At 33.4% G+C, this 22924-nt stretch overlaps 2 protein-coding genes across 2 annotated transcripts; both read left to right on the top strand.

The window, feature by feature from the left end:
* The first annotated feature begins 1971 nt into the window (after nt 1-1971).
* LOC110803198 (ABC transporter D family member 2, chloroplastic) lies at nt 1972-11843 on the top strand. The gene is made up of 10 exons (XM_022008686.2): nt 1972-2395; nt 2529-2715; nt 4563-4630; nt 5198-5524; nt 5616-5780; nt 7509-7737; nt 10138-10382; nt 10479-10767; nt 11045-11313; nt 11478-11843. The coding sequence occupies exons 1-10, from the start codon at nt 2153-2155 to the stop codon at nt 11667-11669; spliced, it is 2214 nt and encodes a 737-aa protein (XP_021864378.1). The 5' UTR covers nt 1972-2152; the 3' UTR covers nt 11670-11843.
* Nucleotides 11844-15316: 3473 nt separating this feature from the next.
* On the top strand, nt 15317-20980 carry LOC110803199 (GDSL esterase/lipase At1g29660-like). The gene is made up of 5 exons (XM_056834866.1): nt 15317-15720; nt 17490-17614; nt 19116-19355; nt 19908-20148; nt 20605-20980. Exons 1-5 carry the CDS (start codon nt 15486-15488, stop codon nt 20808-20810), a joined length of 1047 nt encoding a protein of 348 aa, XP_056690844.1. The 5' UTR covers nt 15317-15485; the 3' UTR covers nt 20811-20980.
* Nucleotides 20981-22924: the final 1944 nt, after the last annotated feature.

Genomic DNA, 22924 nt, shown 5'->3' with positions numbered 1-22924 from the left:
ATACAATATTTAAGGCTGTGCTATATAAAATGCTAAATGTAGTTTCTTAGGGTTATGGATGATGATTGACGAGGGTTATGGACACTGAAGTACTACGTGATCTTGATGGTTCATGATTAAACCTGTCAAACGGGTCGATCGGGTCTGGTTGTAAAAAATTACTTTCGGGTTCGGGTTGAATTGGGTCGGTCACTTTCGGGTTCGGGTTTACAAATGCTTGTTCAAGACCCAGAACTTTCGGGTTCGGGTCGACCCAACGGGTTGAGAGATTTTAAAACGCGCATTATATTTTCATTAATTTAGGTGATAAATATACAAAACATTGGCACAAATTAACAAATTTTCCTACGAAAGTTTATATTTAGTCAAATTTAACCATAAAATGGCGTATAATTCAAATTAAAATCATATTACACACACCAATAGTAAAAACAACGTGTCTATTATGCTTAAATTTTCTCATAATCTCATTTATTACTATAAATATAATGATTTTCAATCGGTCGGGTCCAAAACGGGTTCGGTCGGGTTTTGACCCATTCCTTTTCGGGTTGCTCGGGTTCGGATAAAATCGGGTCACGTGTCACAAAATCTTGTTCAGGATCCAGTATTTTCGGGTCGGGTTCGGGTCGGTTTTCGGATCAGATCAATTTTTGACAGCTCCATTCATGATCATAAACGGCACAACATCCATAGTAATAATTGTAATTGAAGGGGCGTCCCAAAATTACCAAGAAAAAAGATGGTGTTTCAAATTTGAAATTTGATTGACAAAAAAATTGCATTAATTTGCACAATTTTGGGTTTATCATTAATAAAATCAAATAAGAAATCAGAATGGGAGGAGATAAGAATGAATAATTCATTATTTATAAGATAAAAGTACCACTCACGTCTTGTTGGAGGATGATTGAATAATTGAATAAGTTAAATTAGGGATTAAATTTGAATGTTCAAAGGTAAGTATATGAATAATTAATGATTTATGTATTTTTTAGATTTAAATCTTTATGTTGTAGATGTCGTATGACTTTTTATCAATGAATTAATTTGTTTATAAAAAAAATAAAAAAATATGAGACACTTATTTATTATTATTTTTTAAACAAATAAACACAACATAGCAGACTACCGAAAACTTTCCTTCTCTAGCCTTATGTGACATATTTTAGTAATCTTTATACTAGTACACTATTACAACCTTGGCATTTAAGTACCAAACAATTACTAACTTAGCTTTACATGCTCGTACATATATACTTGATAATTAGAAAGTAACTAATACGGAGTACACTTAACTTGCCTAATGAGCTACCCAAATGACCCGAAGTCATAGACAATGGGGATTCCTGGCTCTCAAACCAAGAGCCACTTTTCTAGTGACTTGGACGCTTCTCACTTTTGAAGCCATATATACCAAAGTTGGAGTACTATGAACCTCCAAACTTACCAGTTAGGGAACTTCCTTCGAATATGAGTATTTGAAAGCAACAATTTTCATCATCGCGAACCCTAAATTAATGGCGAAGCTGAAAAAAGGAAGAAGATGTTTAGACATGACGATCATATCTTTTGTTATCTTGCCATATGAAGTATTAGAATACGAATAGAAAAGGACATTGCAAAAATCCTGGAGAAAGAGAAAAGAGTGGGAAATAACGTGTGGCTTTATTGATTAAAGCACTTTTTATTTCATTCGATGCAGGAGTTGTATGTAGAAAGAAAAGAATCATTATATTTTACGTTCTCCGCCATCGAACCTTTCTCTAAGCCTTCCTCCGACCTTATGACTACACCTTCACACGGTTCATCCAAAAGCCCATTTTTTAATATTATATAGCCTTAGAGGGAAAATTTTCAATTATTTTTATAAATATGTTTTACGTTATTTGTTAAGGAGATCAACTCAAAAACGCTCACTTCTATAATCGGATTTAATTATGCAAATACTCCGTAGACGTTTAGTGTGTGTAAGCAACAGCCACACACGTAGGCACGTAGCCGGTAGCACAGTCTGAGTTCCCACTCCAGTTTGTACTCGTAAATTGGCCACCTCTTCAGAAATCTCATTCTCTCTCCTGTATTTGCACCTGTACCTGCATCTGCTGGCTGCTGCTAACTGCACCTGTACCAATTCCCCACCAAATAAATTATGCTGCCTCTTCATATTCCAATCACTTCATTTCCTTCCACTCTTGCCAAGCTCTACAGTTTACCTTCAATGCCGCTCCACAGGAGAAAAACTCCATCATCATCATCTACCCATCCTTCAAATTCAATCAAATCTTCCAATTCTTTTCGATTTTCATGTACCCATTTCCTTAAATTGAAACCCCAGAAAGGGAATTCCACCATCAACTGCTCTTCTTCGTCGAATTCACCAGTTACTGATACTGTAAGTTCCCCCCTTTTCTCTATCTCTTTTTATTTTGGGTTTCTTTTTAACTAATTTTGATGGGGTTTTGTTTAAATTTGGTGGGGTTTTGAGATTATTTATGAAAAATGGTGTCTTTTTGATAAAATTTCAGAGAGAGTTGCCTGAGATTGGTACACTATTGAGGAGATTTTGGAAAGTGGCAAAACCATATTGGTCATCAGAGGATAAAGTTCAAGCTAGGTTGCAATTGGCTAGTGTTTTTGCTTTGACTTTGGCAACTACTGGTATTAGTGTCGCTTTCAGTTACCTTGGCCGTGATTTCTACAATGCCCTTGCTAGTGAGTACCCTTTTTTTTTCCAATTCCCCTCATTTTGTGGAAAATATTATAGTCAACAAATTGTGGATTGGTGAAATTTTGTTGTTTATGCGATTATAGCTAATAAGTGTTAGATACTCCATAATATGTATGTGCTGATGTTGAGGATAATGAGTATAAATGTGTTCATGTATATTGGACTATTCGAAGTCTGGTTAAGATGAAACACTCTTGGTGTTGAAGAATTTAAAGGGAGAATTTATGTCTGGTTGCCACATTGGTTGGAGTGAGCTAGTACATGTGATGAATACCCCATTGGAATGCACTCTATGCCTGTTTGGTAACTGGTGATTTGTTGTTTGTAATTTTGTAATGTAAAGTCACAAGTCTATGCCTGCTTCTTATCCTAAGTCTTGCTAGTCTGCTCGAAGCTCACAGGCATTATCCCAAATTTAAGTGAGGGGAGGAAGGCACCCCCCTCTGTCTGCCGAAGCGATAGGAGGGGCTTCCCAAGTTGTGCAGTGGTTTTTCCATCTTTAATCACCGGAGAGAGGAATTCCAGACTCCCGGTCTCCATCTTCAAACATGTATTCCTTGTAAATTTTCTATTGTCTCTCAACAATGTCTAAAGTGGTAAAGGATGACGACAGAAATTTATGAAAGAAATGAGATATTTGGGGATGGGCAGGCATTAATTTACTTGAGACTGCCCTTTCAAATTTTCATATATCAGTTCATTACCATCGCCAGTTTACCCCATTAATGATTGTGTATTAAGTGCGCTGTTGCAATGGTGGTTCGGCAAGTAAAATAATGGAAGATCTAGAATGTTTATGAGTATTTAAGTAATCTCTGATAGATCATGACAATCCAAATCAGCACTGTCAAGATGAGGATAGCATTAATGCGTTGAGTTATTTATACGAGGAAATGAAGGACATTGAAAACTTAAGTTCTCCAATTTGACAAAACTTTCATGCATCTATTTACTAGGACACAGGAAACGAACTAACTCCGTATACTACCACTAAGTCCACTATTGACAACTAGACATGCTAATGGTTTCTGTCTGGTTTAGCAGAAATGTATGACATGGCCAAAACCTTCAAATATTTTGAGCACAGTGCACTTTATAAGGTCTTGTCACTTTGAGAGAATAGGCCCTTATTGAACACCGTTGATTCACGGAATGATGAAGCTTTAGAATAGATACCCATGTTAAGGCGTGTTTTGTCTAGTATCAACTAAGGAGGTTGTCACCCTATCCCGTATGATGCTTTGAAGTTGAACATGGTCACTTTCTTCTTTTTTGCTGGAATGCCTCCATTTCTGGCCTGCCAGTTGAGTCCATTAATGATCGAACACTGGCCTTGCTGTCTGCCGAACTGGAGGCCAGCACGCTTTAGAGTTCTATTTTTATTTTAGTTTTTGGGAGTACAATTAACTCTTATAGTAATCCACTAAGTGATTCATTCTGAAAGTTATTCTTCGTTCTCTGTCTCTCTTACTTACTGAGGAAGCCTTATATGCCTGCTCTGATATAGTCAAACTCTTCAATGAACCACAGAAAGAGTTGTACACATCTTGCATTATCTCTCTATATGTGCAAGTTTTATTTCCTCATCTAGAGTATGCAGTGGTCATCTAGTTTGGGTGATTTGATGCCTCGCTAGAAGTTCAACCGTGGCTGCTAATTTCAAATATGATAGGATGAGAAGTTATCAATTTTAAAATCCAACATGCTTGTACGTTCAGCAAATCTTCTTTGTTTTTCTTTTTGATTTTTTTGGCCTTAAATTTCAGTAATTGTTAGGTTATTGTTCTATTGAATATTTTGTTAATGTACCTGTTGATGTTTCATTCCCCAGACAAAGATCAAGACCAATTCACGAAGCAGCTATTATATTACCTTGGTGCGTTTGCTGGTGGTATTCCGGTGAGCACATCGCTCAACTTTTTTAGGTACTGTCTAGCAAGTCTTTTCTTGTTTATAGATTATACTGGTTGTTTTACCAATACCCGTTTGATATTTTAGGGTATAGCTATAAAGTACTGACCCCTTAATAAAGGATGGGGCACAATAGCGGGACAAATTTAGGGTCCCGGAAAGCATTTGGTAATTTATTTACACAAGCAAATTTCCGACTTCTAATGTTGAAGAGGATTCTTAAGCATCATATGGATGGAGGTGATGTGCATATTTATGTGGAAATTAAGAGTGTATTAATACTCTCAACTTCTTGGTGAGCTTGTAAATAACAGTCCTTTACATCTAAGGTGCAGCAAAGAGTATTATATCATGCATATTGAGTGGAGAAGTGAAGTTATTCTGATTGTTGGTGGCTCAATTTGTAATCCTTGTTGCTTTTTGTTCCAGTTGATAATGAGCTAAGAGTAGATAAACTACGATTTGTGCCTGTTGGTGGGGTTTAGTGTTTGTTTGTGATGAGTAATTTCACCACCTGCTCGTTGTGTTCATAATTTTATGATTCCATTTTTGCAGGTTTTTGTATTGAGAGATTTTGCAAAAGAAACCCTTTCTTTGAGATGGAGATCTTGGATGACAACCTATTACATGAAGCGTTATTTGCAAAACCAGAGCTTTTACAAAATTCAGTCCCAGTCTACAATTGACAATCCAGATCAACGGATTGTTGATGATCTGAGTACATTCACAGGAACAGCACTCGGCTTCTCTTTGACTCTGTTTAATGCTGCAATTGATTTGATTTCATTCAGTAACATTCTATTTGGCATCTATCCTCCACTATTTATTGTGCTTCTAGTATACTCTATTGGTGGAACAGCGATTAGTATTTTTCTCGGAAAGGTAATGTAGTTGTCTCAATAATTGTCTTTTTGCTGCTTTGATGCTTGGTTCTCACTCTGATTGTTTATTGATCCAATATGTCTAATTTCAGGGGCTGGTGACTTTGAACTTTTTGCAAGAGAAAAAGGAAGCTGACTTTCGTTATGGACTTGTTCGTGTCAGGGAAAATGCAGAATCAATTGCTTTCTACAGTGGTGAGGAAAAAGAATTGCAAATGCTAGTCCAAAGGTTCAGCAGCGCTTTTCAAAATTTAACTGTATGGGTTCTTACTCTTATCATATGTGCTTCTGGTCTTTGTGTGCAATGTCTTTTCTGATGGAATTTCTACTCGTTGTCTGTTCTTCAATGCTAAACTATAACAGCAAGTAAACACCTCACTAAGAATGTGGCTTCCTTGTAGCGTCTAGATCTTTTTTCTTGATAAAGACACTGAAAAGGTATATTTCTTGCATAGTCAATATGTAGGGAGTTCAAATATTGTTGTCTGATAGATTGAGTGGATGCGCTGCCTAGAAGCCCTTTCTTTTGTGTTTTTTCCCGGTGTCCTTACTTTGGTGAGTTTGGTCAACTCATTTGCTCCCCAAAAATAAGATGTGTCAAAGCTAGCTGTTAAGAGGGGTCTACTTCTTGCGATTCACAGTGTAGTGAAATCGTGCTCAAGCTGTTATCAGATATGTCATGCCACTAATTTGTTTGGTACATAACATATACAAACGCATTTAGAAAATATGTACAGAACTACAGATTGACCTTTACTTCTAATTTGCAAGGTAGTATGCTAGAGTGCATAAAAATTTAATACATTCTCAAATGGTTGATACTTTCTTTTTTGGTTTGTCTAGAATAGGAGTTCCGTTTTCCTCTTTTGGAGTTTTGTCATGCTGCACTGATGAGTTTTTTATTTACTTAACTTTCTCGCCTGGACATTGATGCAAAGCTATGTTGCTCAGACTCTTATTAGGGTGTCGTGTCCGACAAGGGATCGAAGGATCCGACACTCCAGATGTAATAAATTTCACACAAAGCCACTGTATATTTCAGTGTCATGTCGTGGCGAAGTGTAGGAGGATCCGGCACTGACACCCTCTGTCAACCAAAGTGTCGACGTAACATAGATGCAAAGTAAAGCTTTTTCCCCACCCCGGTTTTTAGTGACCCCATAACTTAAGTTACTAATGCATTTAACTTACCTTATGCCAAAACAAGGACCAAATTTGACCTCAGAATTATTATGTGAGTCTCTCAAATATGAGACAATATCCATTTATTTTTTTATGAAGACCTAGAATGGAATTACATGTATTTCTAACCAACTCATGCCCCTAAGTTGCAACTTGTCCATCATTCTTCATTTATGTTTACTAAGGCCCTGTTCAGTTCCCCCAAATATTCAGTAAAAATAAGTTTTAGTTGGTAAAAATAAGTTTTAATCAGGAAAAACCAGTTATCTCGTAAAAAAAGTTGTAATGAGTAAAAGAAAACAGTTTCAATAAGTAAAAATAAGTTGTAACCAATAAAAGTCAGTTTTATGAAGTAAAATTTTTTTCAGTTCAGTAAAAATCAGGTGAACTGAACAGGGTCAAAGTGTTGTGGTTCTACATGTAGAGGCCCTCGGCCCTACGTTATTAGAGCACTCCGTTTGGCAAGATACACTGGGAAGTTCTGTCATGTGGTCTTCTTGCCGTGTTACTTCTCCTATATTGTCAAAGGAACAGTCTAACCTATCTGGAGTTCCAGATATCCATGTTATCACTGTGGGACACTGCTGCTGAAATTTTGATGTGTTTCAAGATGAAGAATATCTGTCTCATAAGCCATATAAATGAGCTTGTCTTTATCCATTAATTTGGGCACTTGAAAATTATTTTGATTGTTTTAAAATGTCTTGTGTATGATAAGAATGCTATATGAAAATATACTATGAAAAAAACTTCTGTTATCATTTAATCTCATGATTTTTTTTATTGGCTGTGCTGGTTTGCAGCGTTTGTTGATATCTTCTAGAAACCTGGAGTTCTTCACCAATGGCTACCGATATCTTATTCAAATTCTTCCTGTAGCAGTTATCGCTCCCATGTATTTTTCAGGAAAGATTGAATTTGGTGTCATTAATCAGTCTGTATCAGCTTTTAACCACATCCTTGGAGATGTTTCCCTCATAATTTACCAATTTCAAGCCATCAGTGCCTTCTCTGCTGTGATTGACCGTCTAGGTATCATTTTTTTCCTTTTGTATCTTTGCAGTTGCTTAAATTGCTTGCACATAGCCTTATGACTGAGATGCCTTTTTTTTTTGTACGTAAACACATGCTGCTAACTTTTGCTTCTCCATATTTTGAGTTTGTGCATATATGGTTGTCTTCTTTGGGGGATGGGGAGATTAAAAGGTGCAACTCATGGATCCGTGATCCAATCACCAAGACGCGTTTACTGTTTAGAGCCTCCATCAAGCACATATGTGCACAAAACTGGTAATTAGTGCTCAAAGAGCGGAGGCAATTATAGTTGAAAACAATTTTCCAATTCCTTGACGTCTCGTTTGGTAGCCGACTAGCCGGTAATAAATGGTGGGCATGGGAATAAATCTTAGTGTTGTTTGGCAAGAAAATTACACAATGATGTCCATGGTAATGAAATTTTGTCACAAACTTGTTTTTCTTCATAAATTTGCATTCCCACCTAATACCACTTCCCAAAGGTAATTGATGGTAATGGAAATTTATAAAGAACAAAAGATAATATTGAGTGAACTAGCATTACCATGGGAATGGATATTGATTTTCCTTAGATTTCGACATTGTGCCATCCATATTTCACTGCTGTTGTAACTTGTAAGTGGGGTGGAGCAGCTTTAAATACGTACTCATAACTGTTAATATGTGCGTGAGAAGTTCTTATCCTACAATATGGGATTTGCTTCAGATAGGGGAAACAATTTAAGATGGAGAAATTTGAGTGGTTAGAGGCCGACTGTTTTGTCCCCTCTTTTCCTGGCTACCTTGAAAAAGAATCTCTGTGGATGCCCACGTTTATTCCAAAGTGTAACTTATACCATTTAAGGTTTAAAACCCTCTGCCATTCAGGGGAGACATATGTGTATCCTTTTCAAATCACACACGAGAGAGCTCACCTGGGGCTAACACCACTCTCAAATTGCTTTCTTCTTGGCGTCCAATTGGAACTAAATCATTTTCTCCAATTTTCTACCTACCTCTATCTATAGGAGTATCAAAAATTCGGAATATAAAATATAATATACTCTTACTTAGTTCATTCTGAAGTACTCAAATTACATTTTCCTAGTTTCCCATAGACTGTTCCTATTAAGTACTTTATTTGTGCAGTAAACCCCAATAAAAAGATATTTATGAAGATACATCTTCTGAATCATTCTTCCTAAAGATCATTTAAAATATCTATTTTATATATAATTTCCTATCTTTAGAAGTCGGGTCTAGTACATAAAATATTGTTCCTTAACTATTTTGATTCATGAATTGGCAAGAGTCCTTCGTTAGTCCTTGTGATTTCTGTTGCCTCATTGTTTGAGTCTCTGTATCTAATATTGTCTTCAGCCTTTATTAAAACTTCTGCTAACTGGAATTTGTGAGAGAATGTGCAATATGTCTGTTGTGGTGGATGTCAGTATAAGAGGCTCTGGAGAGTTCTGCAGTGAAGATTCTGCAGCTGTTCAGATGGTCAACATGGAATTATAGAATGTACATTCTATTCAAGTGTTCATGGATGCATTATTGCTTCACATAGAAACTACCAAAAGTACTCTGAGCTAACTAGTTATATTTTGTGTGCACACTTGCATGCTAGTTGACCAATATTCTTTACCCCTTATTCTGAGACTCTATCCACAACAAGATGCTTTTTACGACCAATAATTCACATTCAGTTTGAGGAAGGGATTAACTGAAGTAGCATCTTCACAGTTGTAGAATTAGGGCTTAAAGAGCCTCGTTATTGCTTTGAAAAAATAGCTCTGTACATTTGACACCCGTACTGTCATACCGTGTGTGGATTATGTTGGAGCCTTGTTAGAGACATTTAGGATACTGTCATTACTGACTTACTGTATCTATGCTATGGTTATCAGCTTACTTCTCTTATTTCTTTTGACATTTTCATCTCTGGAAAAGTTAATAACTTGGTGATCCTTGAATTTATTCTTTACAACAACACCAACAAGACCATCTTTTGACTATGGTAGAGTTGGGGAGGGCAGTGCCTATGCAGCCCTATACCTGACTGCCCTTTTTTTGGGAAAAGGATAAGTACAGTCTGACAACAACATTGTATGTTCAAACAACTGAAATAAACATTGTAGAGTCTGTTTAAACTATTTTTTTCTTCATGCTGTTTGTATTACAGTCTTGTAAGTTTCAAACTTGTAGAACATTGATATCATATGTGGAGGGCTCAAACAGCAGATACAGTCTTTGAGTGCTGATTATTCTGTTATAAAGTGTTTGATCCAGTGAAACATTAATTCCTCAAGCCATTTCGAAAGTTCTTTCTGCTCTGGATATAATGAGTTAGCTGCTTTACAAGTGGAGATTAGCTTACATGTGCGGTGGTTGTATGTTGCGTGTTGACTTGTGCAGGAGAATTTGATGATCTTCTTGATAACAACAGCTCGGAAAACCTCACTGATTCTTCAAGTAATGTGTATGTTGTCTATGAAAATGTGACAACTCCAACAAATCCGACATTGGATTCAAATGGATCATTGACAGAAGGAAGTAGTAAAAAGTTGGTCGATTTGGAGCATTTGACTCTGGTGACTCCGGAAAAGTCCACAATTCTCATGGATTTAACATTGTCAATATACGAAAAGGATAACCTATTGGTAAGAAACTAATTTGGCATTACCTTGATTCTTGTGGTAATTGTAAGTGGTCACTTAGAAATATGCTAAATTGTAGGCTCATGCTTTTGTTTACAGATAAATGGGCCCAGTGGAAGTGGTAAGACTTCCTTGTTAAGAGCTATGGCTGGTCTTTGGACTTCTGGAAGCGGAAAAATCACATTTTATGTGAAAGAATCAGATGATGATCTCCAACCTATCTCTACTGAAGAAAATGATGAAGAAAGTAAACCATTTAAGAATAGAAGCTCTAGGGGTATATTTTTCCTTCCCCAGAAGCCTTATATGGTGTTGGGCTCTCTGCGTCAGCAGTTGCTTTATCCAATGTGGGCTGAAAACCCGTCTTTGGATTTGGCTGATCAAACTGGTTAGCACTTATAACTCAAAAATACTGTCCACACCCCCTCCCCCTCCCCCTCTCCTAAAAAGAAGGAAACAGAATCTCGTATTGATCAGAAAAGTAGCAAGTTCTGATCATATGTTTGTTCCTATTACTCATAATAATTTGATTGCATTTCCTGTTCAAAGTTTCATTCTTTCATTGAGGTTGATCTGTTGAAGAAAAATGTTTGAGCACCTTGGTTATACTACAATGTGCTGTCTGCTTTTCTTAGTGTTTAAAATTGTTGATGATGCTGTTACAGGTTGCCCACCTTTCTTGCTGTCTCCTGAGGGGTCAGCCGGTTCTTTAACAAGGTCACCTAAGCCTACTACGGAGGATCTAATAAAAGTATTGGAGGATGTTCGGCTTGGGTATTTATTCCCTAGGTTTGGTCTTGATTCAACTTATGAATGGTCAAGTATTCTTTCCTTGGGTGAGCAACAACGCCTTGCTTTTGCACGTCTTCTGCTTGCTAAACCATATTTGATCCTGCTCGATGAATCTACCAGCGCTTTAGATGAGGATAATGAGGTATTCATGCATCAAGTTATTATCTGAATGTGCAAATTTTTGGAAAATATAGTCTATGAATCTGATGATCTAAGCATAATGTTCTATCAATGATCATGTTTAAGACTTGATTTATGTACTTACATGTTGCTAATTTGAAGTTTAATGCTGTGATTTGTACACAGGATCATCTATACCGTTTGATAGAAGCTGCTGATGTAACTTATGTTAGCATTGGTCACAGAAGGTCACTGATTAACTATCACACCAAAGTTTTGAATATAATGAAGATGGATCCTCAATCCACTGAAAGCAACTGGACTGTCAAGCCTATAAATCAAGAAGCCAAGAGTAGCTTGTCAGAAATCGGACTCTAGGCTTTGTAGCTGATTGGAATCGGGTTTTTCCTTGTATGACGCGGTAGAAACAATGTTGTGGCATTTTACTCCCAACAGACTGCTTCTATTTATAGGAAAAGTTTTCAGAAAATTCTTAGCCCCCTTGATGTAAATAGTACTCCCTCCGTTCTAAATTAGTTTTTACACGTTCTATTTTTATCTGTTCTAAATTCGTTTTTACATTTCTATTTTGAGAAAGACCGACCTTACAATTATTTCAATACTTCTCTCTTTCAGTTTCAGAAGGTTAGAGTCTCACACTCTCTTATATTCGATTACAAGAAATACCCCATTATTATTTTAACTTTTTAATAAAATAATACCTATTATCACTTTTCCCTCTACTTTTTCAATAACATAGTATTTGATTATTAAATAATCGCTTATTTCCTAAAATTATGTGTCATAGTAAGTGTGAATACTAATTTGAGATGAGAGAGTACACGGTCTACAACCATATGTTACTTTCCTTCGTAAGTGTTGCAGAAAGATGGAACTTGTTTTAATTGTGTAGTCTCGATTGTCATTTGCGGCTGTTGGGGGGAAAGGTTGAATTGAGAACCTCAATCAAGAGTAAATATAACTAGGGGTGTTAAATCTGGTCATCGGGATCGGTTTTGGATCTGTTATAAATGGTTGGGGTCTTGACAAAGTCGGAAAATATCGGGTCAATGTTTATCCGGTCAATTCGGATCGCTTCGGATAACTTCGGGTTCGGATGAAGTCGGGTAATATATTGTTTCGGTTTCTAGTCGGTTTCGATTCGAGTACTTTTGGTTCGGTTAAATCTCATATTCAGTCCGAGTTTAAAACGGTTTTGTATCGGTTTAATTTGGTTCAGGTCTAGGTTGGCTCGAGTGTATGTCGGATACGGTTGCTATTTGACCGGTTTGCTGCGGGTACGTGTGATGTACGGATCGGATAAGTATCGGGTTCAGATGTATGTTGGATTCGGTTACTATTTTAACCGGTTTACTGCGGGAACAAGTCATGTCTGGACCGGATAAAGTCTTGGGTTCGGGTCAAGTTTGGATCGTGAGTCTCGGGTTTGGGTCAAGTCGGATCGGCGTACCTCAGATCGGGGTCAATTATGGATTGAGTTTGCGGTTTGCAGTTCGAACTAAGATCGGGTTGGCTTGTATTCTTATGTTTTATGGATTGAGTAACTCTCGAGTTCACTATCAAATTCAAATCACTTTATTATTCTAATATTTCATGCCAAATAATGATTTTTAGAATTCTACTCCCTCCGTCCAAAACTAATCTTTACACTTAAAGACACATTGACAAAAAGTTTTACGTCCAAAATTCGATTGAAAGTCGGCTTCGGGTTCATTCGGATCGGGTCAACAACAGTGCAGGTTAAACCGGATATCGGGTTTTATCAGGTCGGGTAGATTGTAGTTGTTATTGGGTAAAATCGGATTTCGCATTGCTATTCGGGTCGGATGCGGGTTCGGTTCGGTTAAAACTAGTTGGATACTAATCGGGTTACGGGTCTCCTCGGGTTGTTAGCGTATCGGGTTCGGGTATTTCATTCACGGGTCAAATCGAATTTCGGATCAATGGTGGATTGGTTCAGATCGGTTTCAAGAGCCTCTACTTCTCGGATACACAAATGGCATCTACTCTTAAGGAAAAAACGTTGGTTACCTTTCAAAAAACCATCCCTTTAGTGACTTCATACCTTATCTTATATGGTATCTAACGCGAAATTATAGTATAGGGGCAATCCTAGTTCTAGTTGGTATCCCATGCTAAGTGATGGTATGAGAGTCTGGTTTGCTGTTAGTGAGGTTCTTAGAAAGGTTTGACTGGGTAGAGACACCCCTCCAGATTTTGATATCGTATCGGGTCAAAGCCCAATCATAGCTGAATGAACAAAAAGAAAGAAAATAATGAGAAATTTCCGATGTCGGATTCTGTCGGATTCTCGGGTAGTTTACTTTTTGACAGCCCTAAATATAACCGAGTTAAATCAATCCAACGGGCCAACCCAATATTGGAGCTATATCCAACACGAAATAATGACATGATACTTGGGGTTTGTTTGATCAAGCTACTAGATCAATTACTAAATATTACTTCCAGGAGTAGGTACCTAACGGTACTCCCCCATCAAAACGCAACCAATAAAAAGGAAAACGCTCACGGGATGAAACAGGAACTAAAACCAAGTAACATACAAAAGTTCTTGCACGCATAAGGTGTACAATAAATTTATTGTACACCAAAAACGTTTATCTAATTTTTTAAATTTTACCTAATTTTTTGTTACTTTTAATACGTTTTAATTAACTTTTATATTATATAAAAAAAATTGATAGATAAACCTTTTACAGAGTTAAATGATTAATTTTATTCATTATTATTATTTTTAAGGAAATGATTTTTATTAAAATGAAAAATTGTATCACTAAAAAATAGATAACTTTTACATATATAAGGGTAACTATTAAGTATTTTAAGTTTAATTTTACTCTACTTTAACAATATTTATTGTACACCACCTGTAAATAAGAATTTCCGAGTAACATAATAAAGAGACATATATTAAAATAATTGTGGGGTTTTTCCAACATTTAAGTGTTAAAACTACTATTTGACGTCTGAAAATAAAAAGTGTAAAAACTAATCTGTGACCGATAGTAATCCGTTAGTAGTTTTTACACTTTCCTTTTTTATTTGTCCCATATTAGTTTCTATGCTTTTATTTTGGGAAAAATCACACGATTATTTTAATACCTTTATTTCCCCAGTATCAAAAGGTTAGGTTTCACATTCTCTCATATTCAATTAAAAAAATACTCAACGATCTTCTATCACATTTACGTACTTTATAACCAAATAATACATCACTATCTCCTTTAACATCTACTTTTTCAATAATACTTCGTATTTAATAATAACCAAACAACAAATTATCTCTTAAAACTTTATGCCTTGATAAACATCAAAATTAATCTCGGATGGAGGGAGTACATCTCTTGTAATAAAGGGCTGGGTTGATCATTATTCATGCCCATCTTGTCCTTTACAAAATATATCAAACTTTCTCTATATAAGTCTTTGAATAATATTGTTTCTGTTTTTTTTTTATAGTTCATGTTTACTTATGGACATCTCTTATTTTGAGCAAAATTAGCCATAGATATTATTTGTTACTTCTCGATAATTTTACATTTTCTGAAGTTCAAATCCCAAGAATTCTCATATTTCTTAAATTTTACGAATCAAGTCAAAACTCGATTTGAAGGAGAGGTAAAAGATTTTTCAATGTGAGAATGGTCATGTGTTTTACGATTTTTTTCTCCTAGTGTTTAACTTAAAAAACGTTTTGAAAAAAAGGTCTCTCAAATAGAGAGAAAAAACTTGGAGAGCACAAAAGATTTAAGGGAATTTTAAAAGTTAAGCTTCAAATAATTACAATGATTTATTTTTTTCATAATAACTTTGTCTTTGCTTTTTTTTTTTTAATTTTTAATTATTATTATTATTATTATTATTATTATTATTTGACAGGGTGCTACTTTATTAATTTATCTTGGTTGTTTTATTTCCTATTTTAGTAGAAAATAAAGCTAGTTTTCCATAAGCAATTTATAGTAAGACAAATTGCCAACTTTGTCGACGTAAAAAAAATTACAACTTAGATAAGGTGTATAATGATTGTTACATTGTTGGATTTTGACTTTATTTTTCTTAAGTTAGATCTTAGTTTTGTGCTATAAATATCATTGGTACATGGATCTTTTATTGAATCATTTTAAATTAAAGTCTTAATATCATCAAAAAATGTGGAGAATTACATTATACTTTTTCATTCTTTTTACAATTGACTCAACATTAGTTAATGGTGAATCAAAAGTTCCATGCTTTTTTATATTTGGAGATTCGTTATCAGATGTTGGCAACAATAATATCCTCAATACAACGGATAAATCAAATTATTTACCTTATGGTGTTGACTTTCCTGGTCAAATTCCTACAGGAAGGTTTACTAATGGTCGTACCATAGAAGATTTTATTTGTAAGTACACTTTATGTTTACCTTAAGTTTTACCTCAAATCTATTTATATTGTATAATGGGGCCAAAAATGAAAGAAAGGTCGCAAAATACAGTACTATATATTATGACATAAAATACTTATTGCAACTAAAGATAGATTCATCAACAAGTAACAATTAAAAAAATCTATAAACATTTAAACTGATTTTTTAGTTTTTGCGTTACACATAAGAAAAAAAAAGCTACACTTCATTTGGACCTACAATGAACGTCCAGTATAGATCACCTTAAATGTAATGTTTATTTTCCATTTTTGTTTGTTATTTTATTGTACATAAATAAATGCTCGTGTAGTCATTGTGTTTTTTGCTGAAAATTGTTTTGTAGCAAATTATATATTTATTTAAATTCTTTTGTTTCTCAATAAATTTAAAATTTAATTTTACTCGGAGATAAAAGGATGAAATGTAATGCAAAATAAGGATTATGAATTTTAATTTCTAAGACATGTTATTATTTTGTGTGTTGGTGGTAGTAGCGATTATATAGGTAACGTAAAATGCAAAGGACGGGTCTTCTATATATAGATCTATCGAATTGAATTTACGGTTGCTAACAAAACTAGTTTTAAACCGTACCATGCACGATTTTTTTATTTTAAAAGTATTTTTTTAAATATTGTTGGCAACACATGTGTTGGAGTTGATTTGGAGAGGATGATCTAGAGTTTGACTATGAAGAAAATAATTATATACAAAAATGATTCATATTTAGATATGCAAATAAGAAAAGGAAAAATAAAAAAGCAAGGAGGAGATACATGGCAATCAAAAAATGATGTTTTAAATATAAAAATAAAAATAAATGAGACTAATTGGTTTATATAATGTCAGATAATGGTTTATGCTGCAAGGTCATTGTGTTGGTACGGATCCAATACGTAAAATTTCCCCCGAATAATTGTAGTACGGATAACATGAATTTGCCCTTATCCATTTGATTATGAATTGAGTGCATGGATACTAGGATAGATACTCCGTATTTTTTTTTTTATTTTTTTTTTATTATACTCATACTTATTTAATTTAGAAATTATTCCACATGATCCATGGCACATTAATTTGGACACTTAAAGTTTTACATGAGTATTATAAGAGATAAATATTATTTTAATATGAATACTTTATGTGATGATATCATGAGAGCTATTGAGATATTAAAAATAATACGTTAATGAGAAAGTAGTAGTTAAAAATGGGATAAGGAGTCCAAAAAAATACATAAAATATGATAAATAAAGAGCTAACGATTCATGATAAAAAGGAATTAATCAAATTAATTTCACATGTCACATGCATGCATGAAAATGTATTTAATTTTTCAATATTTTCTAGACAATGACCTAAACCGTTAACGCATACCATATTTTTTAGTAATGTAATTTTACAAATAAAATAATAATATAAAAGATAATTTGTCGAAGTTTGAGCACGATAACCATAAAATAGTTTTTACACAAGATTAACTAGTAATAAGTTATATTTTATAACATCTCTATTTTGTAAGGAAACACATGAGGTTGACTTTTTGATGCCCCGTGTGAAATGCATATACTATCCCCGTTAATGTTACGTACATTAACAAGTATATGAATGAGGGAAGTGACTGAGAGTATAAGCTAAATATCGAAGTATTTCATTAGCTAGGTGCATAATAACAATTAACAGTTACAACAAAATGACAAATGCATCAAAGAGTGATGATTGAATATAACTTGTTTATTTTACAGCTCAACTTTTGGGATTTCAGAGATATATAAACCCATATAGTACTCAAATGGATAAAGATATATTGAGGGGCGTCAATTTTGCATCTGGTGCTGCTGGAATTCTCCCCAAAACTGGATCACGATGGGTACTATTATAAATTCGATTAATATCTTGCATGTTTTTGGGTTTGTATGTAGGCCCTGTTCGGCAAAAGTAGCGGTAGCGGGTAGCGGTTCAGTAGCGGGTAACGGTTGGAGTAGCGGGTAGCGGTCAATAGTAGCGGGTAACGGTTAGCTGTCAAAGGTAGCGGGTAACTGATATGAGTGTTCGGTAAAAGTAGCGGTTGATATTATAAAATAAAATAAAAGGTGAAATATTATTTAAAACTTTATTATAAATTTGTCAAACGCTACCCGCTACCTTAAACGCTACTAATTTTAACGTTTGATAAAAGCTACTCAACCGCTACCTCTACCGCTAACCGCTACCTAAATCGCTACCTCGCCAAACACTTACAAATTTTACAAGTAGCGTCTTGACTCGGTCAAAACGCTACCCGCTACCTCAAAAGCTACCGCCGAACACGCCCGTAATAAAAGGAAATCGAAAATTTATAACTAAGATATACACACAAATTTAAGCATTCTCCCTCTCAACTTATATTATAAAAATAGTTCAAAAGAAAAAGCATGTTACAAAAAAAAAAAATTCTTGTACGAAGTATTTAATGGAAACAAATAAGGTTGTAATGAAATTTAAAATAACGAGGACTACGAATTCTGCCTAACAAAATCAAAAAATTTTAAGTGTATATTATTTAAAATTTAAAAATAGTGGATAAAAACACTCTAACGTTTTGTTTATGTAAAATAGTAAATAAGAAGAAGGAAGAACGAGGAAAGGAAATAAATTTATTTCTAATATTTCGTTAATGGAAAAAGTGAGAGAAAAAAAGTAACTTTTAATTGGCAGTTTCAAATTTATCTTTCCTCTAGAATCCCTCCTACTTTAGGAGAAAAGAAAAGTGATTTTTTTTATCAAATAATATGATCCATCTATTTTTTATATAACTACTTTCGACTTTTGAGGTTCTTTAGTTCGTTATGTAAGTCACTTTGTATATTTTATTCAACTTTTAACACAATTCAGAACTTTAACCCCCTTACTCAAACTATTTAAACATTTCTCATTCCTACTTTATCAACTTTTTTTTTACATTCTCCTACCACCCTTTTAATTTACCTCTCTAATTGATCCATATTTTTCTTAAAACTAAGTTACCTCCCTCTTGCTCCCCTAATTTAAAAGTAAGAGATCATACTTACTATATAAATAAATAAATAAATAAATAAATAAATAAATAACAAAAAAAACAAGGAGGTGTAGTGTACCATTTTCCAAACCAAACATGAGCATATATGAGTCAGTTCCTTTATTTTCTTTTCCTACCAAAAGCGCGCTCCTCGATTAAAAAGGTCTAGATAAGTAAAAATCGCATTGTTACATCTACATCTCTAAGATAAAGTATTGCATAAATTCATGATGTAAAATAGGAAAAGTCTTTTTGAATCACCAAAAATATTTTTAATTACATAAGCTTTTATTTTCTACAAGAATTAATTATTCCTTGTTGTCCTCCCTTTCAGGGTGATCGAGTTGGGATGGATCAACAATTAAAAAATTTCAATACAACAATCTCAAAGCTTAAATCGATGGTTGGTGGTCCTGTCACTAACTATTTAAACAAGTGTTTGTACACTATTAACATTGGTAGCAATGACTACATTGATAAGTATTTCATGACAAAAAACTATCCTACTGGTAACCAATTTGCCACTAACCAATATGCAAGACAACTTATTGCTCGGTACAAACTTCAATTACAGGTATTTGCTTATTATTTCTCGTCTCTCTTCCCTCTTCGATCATGTTATTTTTTCAATGATATATACAAAAGTAGCATAGTAAATATCATTTAATTTAGTTTGTAATTGGTAAAGTTTTGTAGAAGTTATCCAAATTTGTTTAGGTTAAACATCAAATAGTGTATATGTGTTAAATATTGACATTAGCTTTGGCCATTTTAATAACAAGATAATAATATGGATGTTCCTTAATTTTGCCGATTTATTTTTAGTAAAGTTTATTTTTCTCTGTACGTATTTTGTAATTAATGGCAGCACATTCATATGAATGCTTGACGTGGGTTTATGTATACTATTCATTATTTTTATTAAGAAACAATACTATACTTATGTGTGGATTGATATACTTTTTTATTCATTAATTATATGATAATCATGCAAGATAGGTATTTTTATTTTGCTTTTATTAATTCTTGATCAACATTGTATATATTTACTTATCCTATGAAATTCATCATCAATAATTAGTTTAAGTGTTCGGTATTTACTATCTTTTCTTTTTGGGTGTGGTAGGCATTATATGATTCTGGTGCGAGAAAGATTACGGTGTTTGGATTACCTCAAATAGGTTGCACTCCAGCTGCATTCATTAGATTTAATTCAACCAAATGTGTTAATGAAGTCAACCAAGCAGTAGAAGCATTTAATACAATGCTTGTTTCTTTAGTGGATTCTTTCAATGCAAAGCTTCATATGGCCAATTTCACGTTCATTAATTTGTATTCCATGCAAGCCTCAACTTCACCTCCATCAGGTACATTGTCATGTGGCCTGGTTGATTAATGCATGATTGTCGATTATTAAAGTTTAACTAGTTTTTGGGCCCGGGCGATGCCCCGGGTTACTACATTAAAGACATTCACATTTACTTATATTTTCTTTTTGCATTGATACATGAACACATGTAATAGCTTAGTGGTAAAGACTTTAATCTTTAAACTCAAGGTCAAGGGTTCAAACCCTATGCAAACCATGTTTGATATTTTTTTTAATGTGTATGAAGATTACATTGAGCAAATCATCCATAAGAAGAGCGCAACGTGTCACATAAACTTTCTTTTAAACGCCTTTTAATATATAGTATAGATTACATTATCAGCATGTCTTCGAATTTGAAATATGTATACATGAATGAAATTTCCGCTTCCTATTTCGGCCCCTTCTAAAACCATATGTCATATTAAACATTTGATTGTGGATGATTTTGCAGGCTCTGATACGAAACATGCTTGTTGCAAATTAAGAAGTGATTTCTTATGTGAGCCATTGTCGACACCTTGCCAAAATAGGAAGTCGTATGAATTCATGGATGGATTTCATCCAACCGAAATTGTAAATGAAATAGTATCAAATATTATTTTTAACCCTCCCAATTCATTTGTTCATCCTATGAGTATTAGTCAATTAATTAACTAATAGCATGGATCAAAGATATATTTATACTGTTATATCAATTTTGAGATTAACATTGTGGATTAGTAAAATTTATACTCTCCCATTTTATTAATTTGGATCTTTTTATGTTGCTAATCAATTATTGTGCTCTATTTTGAAGAACCATGTTCAATGTTTCTCTCCCTTTAAGGTAGCATATACTCGTATTTACGAACACTTTTCAAAAAAGTATTTACTACGTACATAAAGTTGATAGTTGGTATTAAGATGACAATCAATGGAAAGATTATATATTTATGATTATCTTTATTAAATTACATACAATTTTTTTTATATGTTTTCATGCATTGCTTTTCTTTTTTGACACAACTTTTAAGAGGAACTAGCTTATGAGCCCGTTCAATGAACGGTAACTATATAGTGGTTGTTAAGCGGTCTTTTAAAGTGCTAATTTTGTTGAGGGATTGTGATTTCAGTAAATTTAAAATTGAAAAAATATACAAATTAGATGGTGGCTTAATATCGAGTATTAATGAGGGAGATGGGGTGGGAAAAGTTAGATGAATTAAATGGTGAATTGATTTTGAATGAGGAAGATGAATTGGGGTGTTAAAGCTGTAAAATAATTTGTGAAACAAACAACAAAAGTAAAAATTGAAAAAAAAAATTAATGGAGAAAAGAGAGGATGACACATGTCATCTAATAAACCATGGTCTTCCTCTTTAAATACTAAGTATTGATTACATCACAAATTATTATCTCCTCTTTAAATACTAGGTATTGATTACATCACAAATTATAAACTAAAAGCAATGTACATATGTTATTTTCGTATTAGATCGACTTTTTAAGTTGGTAATACTCTAATAAATTCACTAGAAGGTTTGTGCGGATAAAAATACTTAAGCTATACCTAAGTTTTCGATTTTCACATTAAGTTTATATATTGTTTTATGCTACAAATTATTATTTGGTGGCACAATTCTCATTATGATTTGTATTCGTTAATAGGGAAAAGCAACATGTATTGTCACATAACTACTTATTAATAATATTTTGATGACTTATTTCACCTTTTCATCTTTTCTATAGTATTTTAATAAATTCCAATCTAATATACATATATAAAGGAGGCATATTTGCTGAAATATTAGAGCGCCACCTAGGATTACTAATGGTTTCGGCCAATGAAAAATAAGATTTCTAATTTATTTTTGAATTAAAAAAATCGAGTGCCACGTAGATAATTAATTAGGTGCCCCGTATATATTGAAATTAATTAATTAATTACTAATATATACAATTCCATTCAAAATCAAACGCTCTAATAATTAAAAAATAAATCTAAAATAAAATTCATCCAAAATCAAACACTAATCTAAAATAAAATTCAATCCAAAATCTAACATTAATCCAACATTAGAGCGCCACGTAGGAAATCTAATGGTTTCAGCCAATAAAAAATAAGACTTCAAAATTATTTTTGAATTAAAAATTCGAATGCCACGCAGATAAATAATTAGGTGCCACGTAAATATTTTTATTAAATAATTATTAATATTTCTTATATATAATTTCATCCAAAATCAAACACTATAATAATTTTTTTAAAAAAATCTAAAATGAAATTCAATCCAAAAAAAAAATACCAATTTAATCTAATCTAATATATATATATATATATAAAGGAGTCATATTTGCTGAACTATTAGAGCGCCACCTAGGATTACTAATGGTTTCGGCCAATGAAAAATATGATTTCTAATTTATTTTTGAATTAAAAAAATCGATTGCCACATAGATAGTTAATTAGATGCCACGTAGATATTTAAATTAATTAAAAATTACTAAAATATACAATTCCCTCAAAAAAAAAAAATTCCATCCAAAATCAAACGCTCTAATAATTAAAAAATAAATCTAAAATAAAATTCATCAAAATCAAACACTAATCTAAAATAAAATTCAATCCAAAATCAAACATTAATCCAATATTAGAGCACCACATAGGAAATCTAATGGTTTCGGCCAATGAAAAAATAAGACTTCAAAATTAGTTTTGAATTAAAAATTCAAATGCCAAGTAGATAAATAATTAGGTGCCACATAGATATTTTTATTAATTAATTATTAA

The sequence above is a fragment of the Spinacia oleracea genome, chromosome 1, assembly GCF_020520425.1.
Source record: "Spinacia oleracea cultivar Varoflay chromosome 1, BTI_SOV_V1, whole genome shotgun sequence".
Taxonomy (NCBI): domain Eukaryota; kingdom Viridiplantae; phylum Streptophyta; class Magnoliopsida; order Caryophyllales; family Amaranthaceae; genus Spinacia; species Spinacia oleracea.
This window is presented reverse-complemented; position numbering and strand designations above follow the sequence as displayed.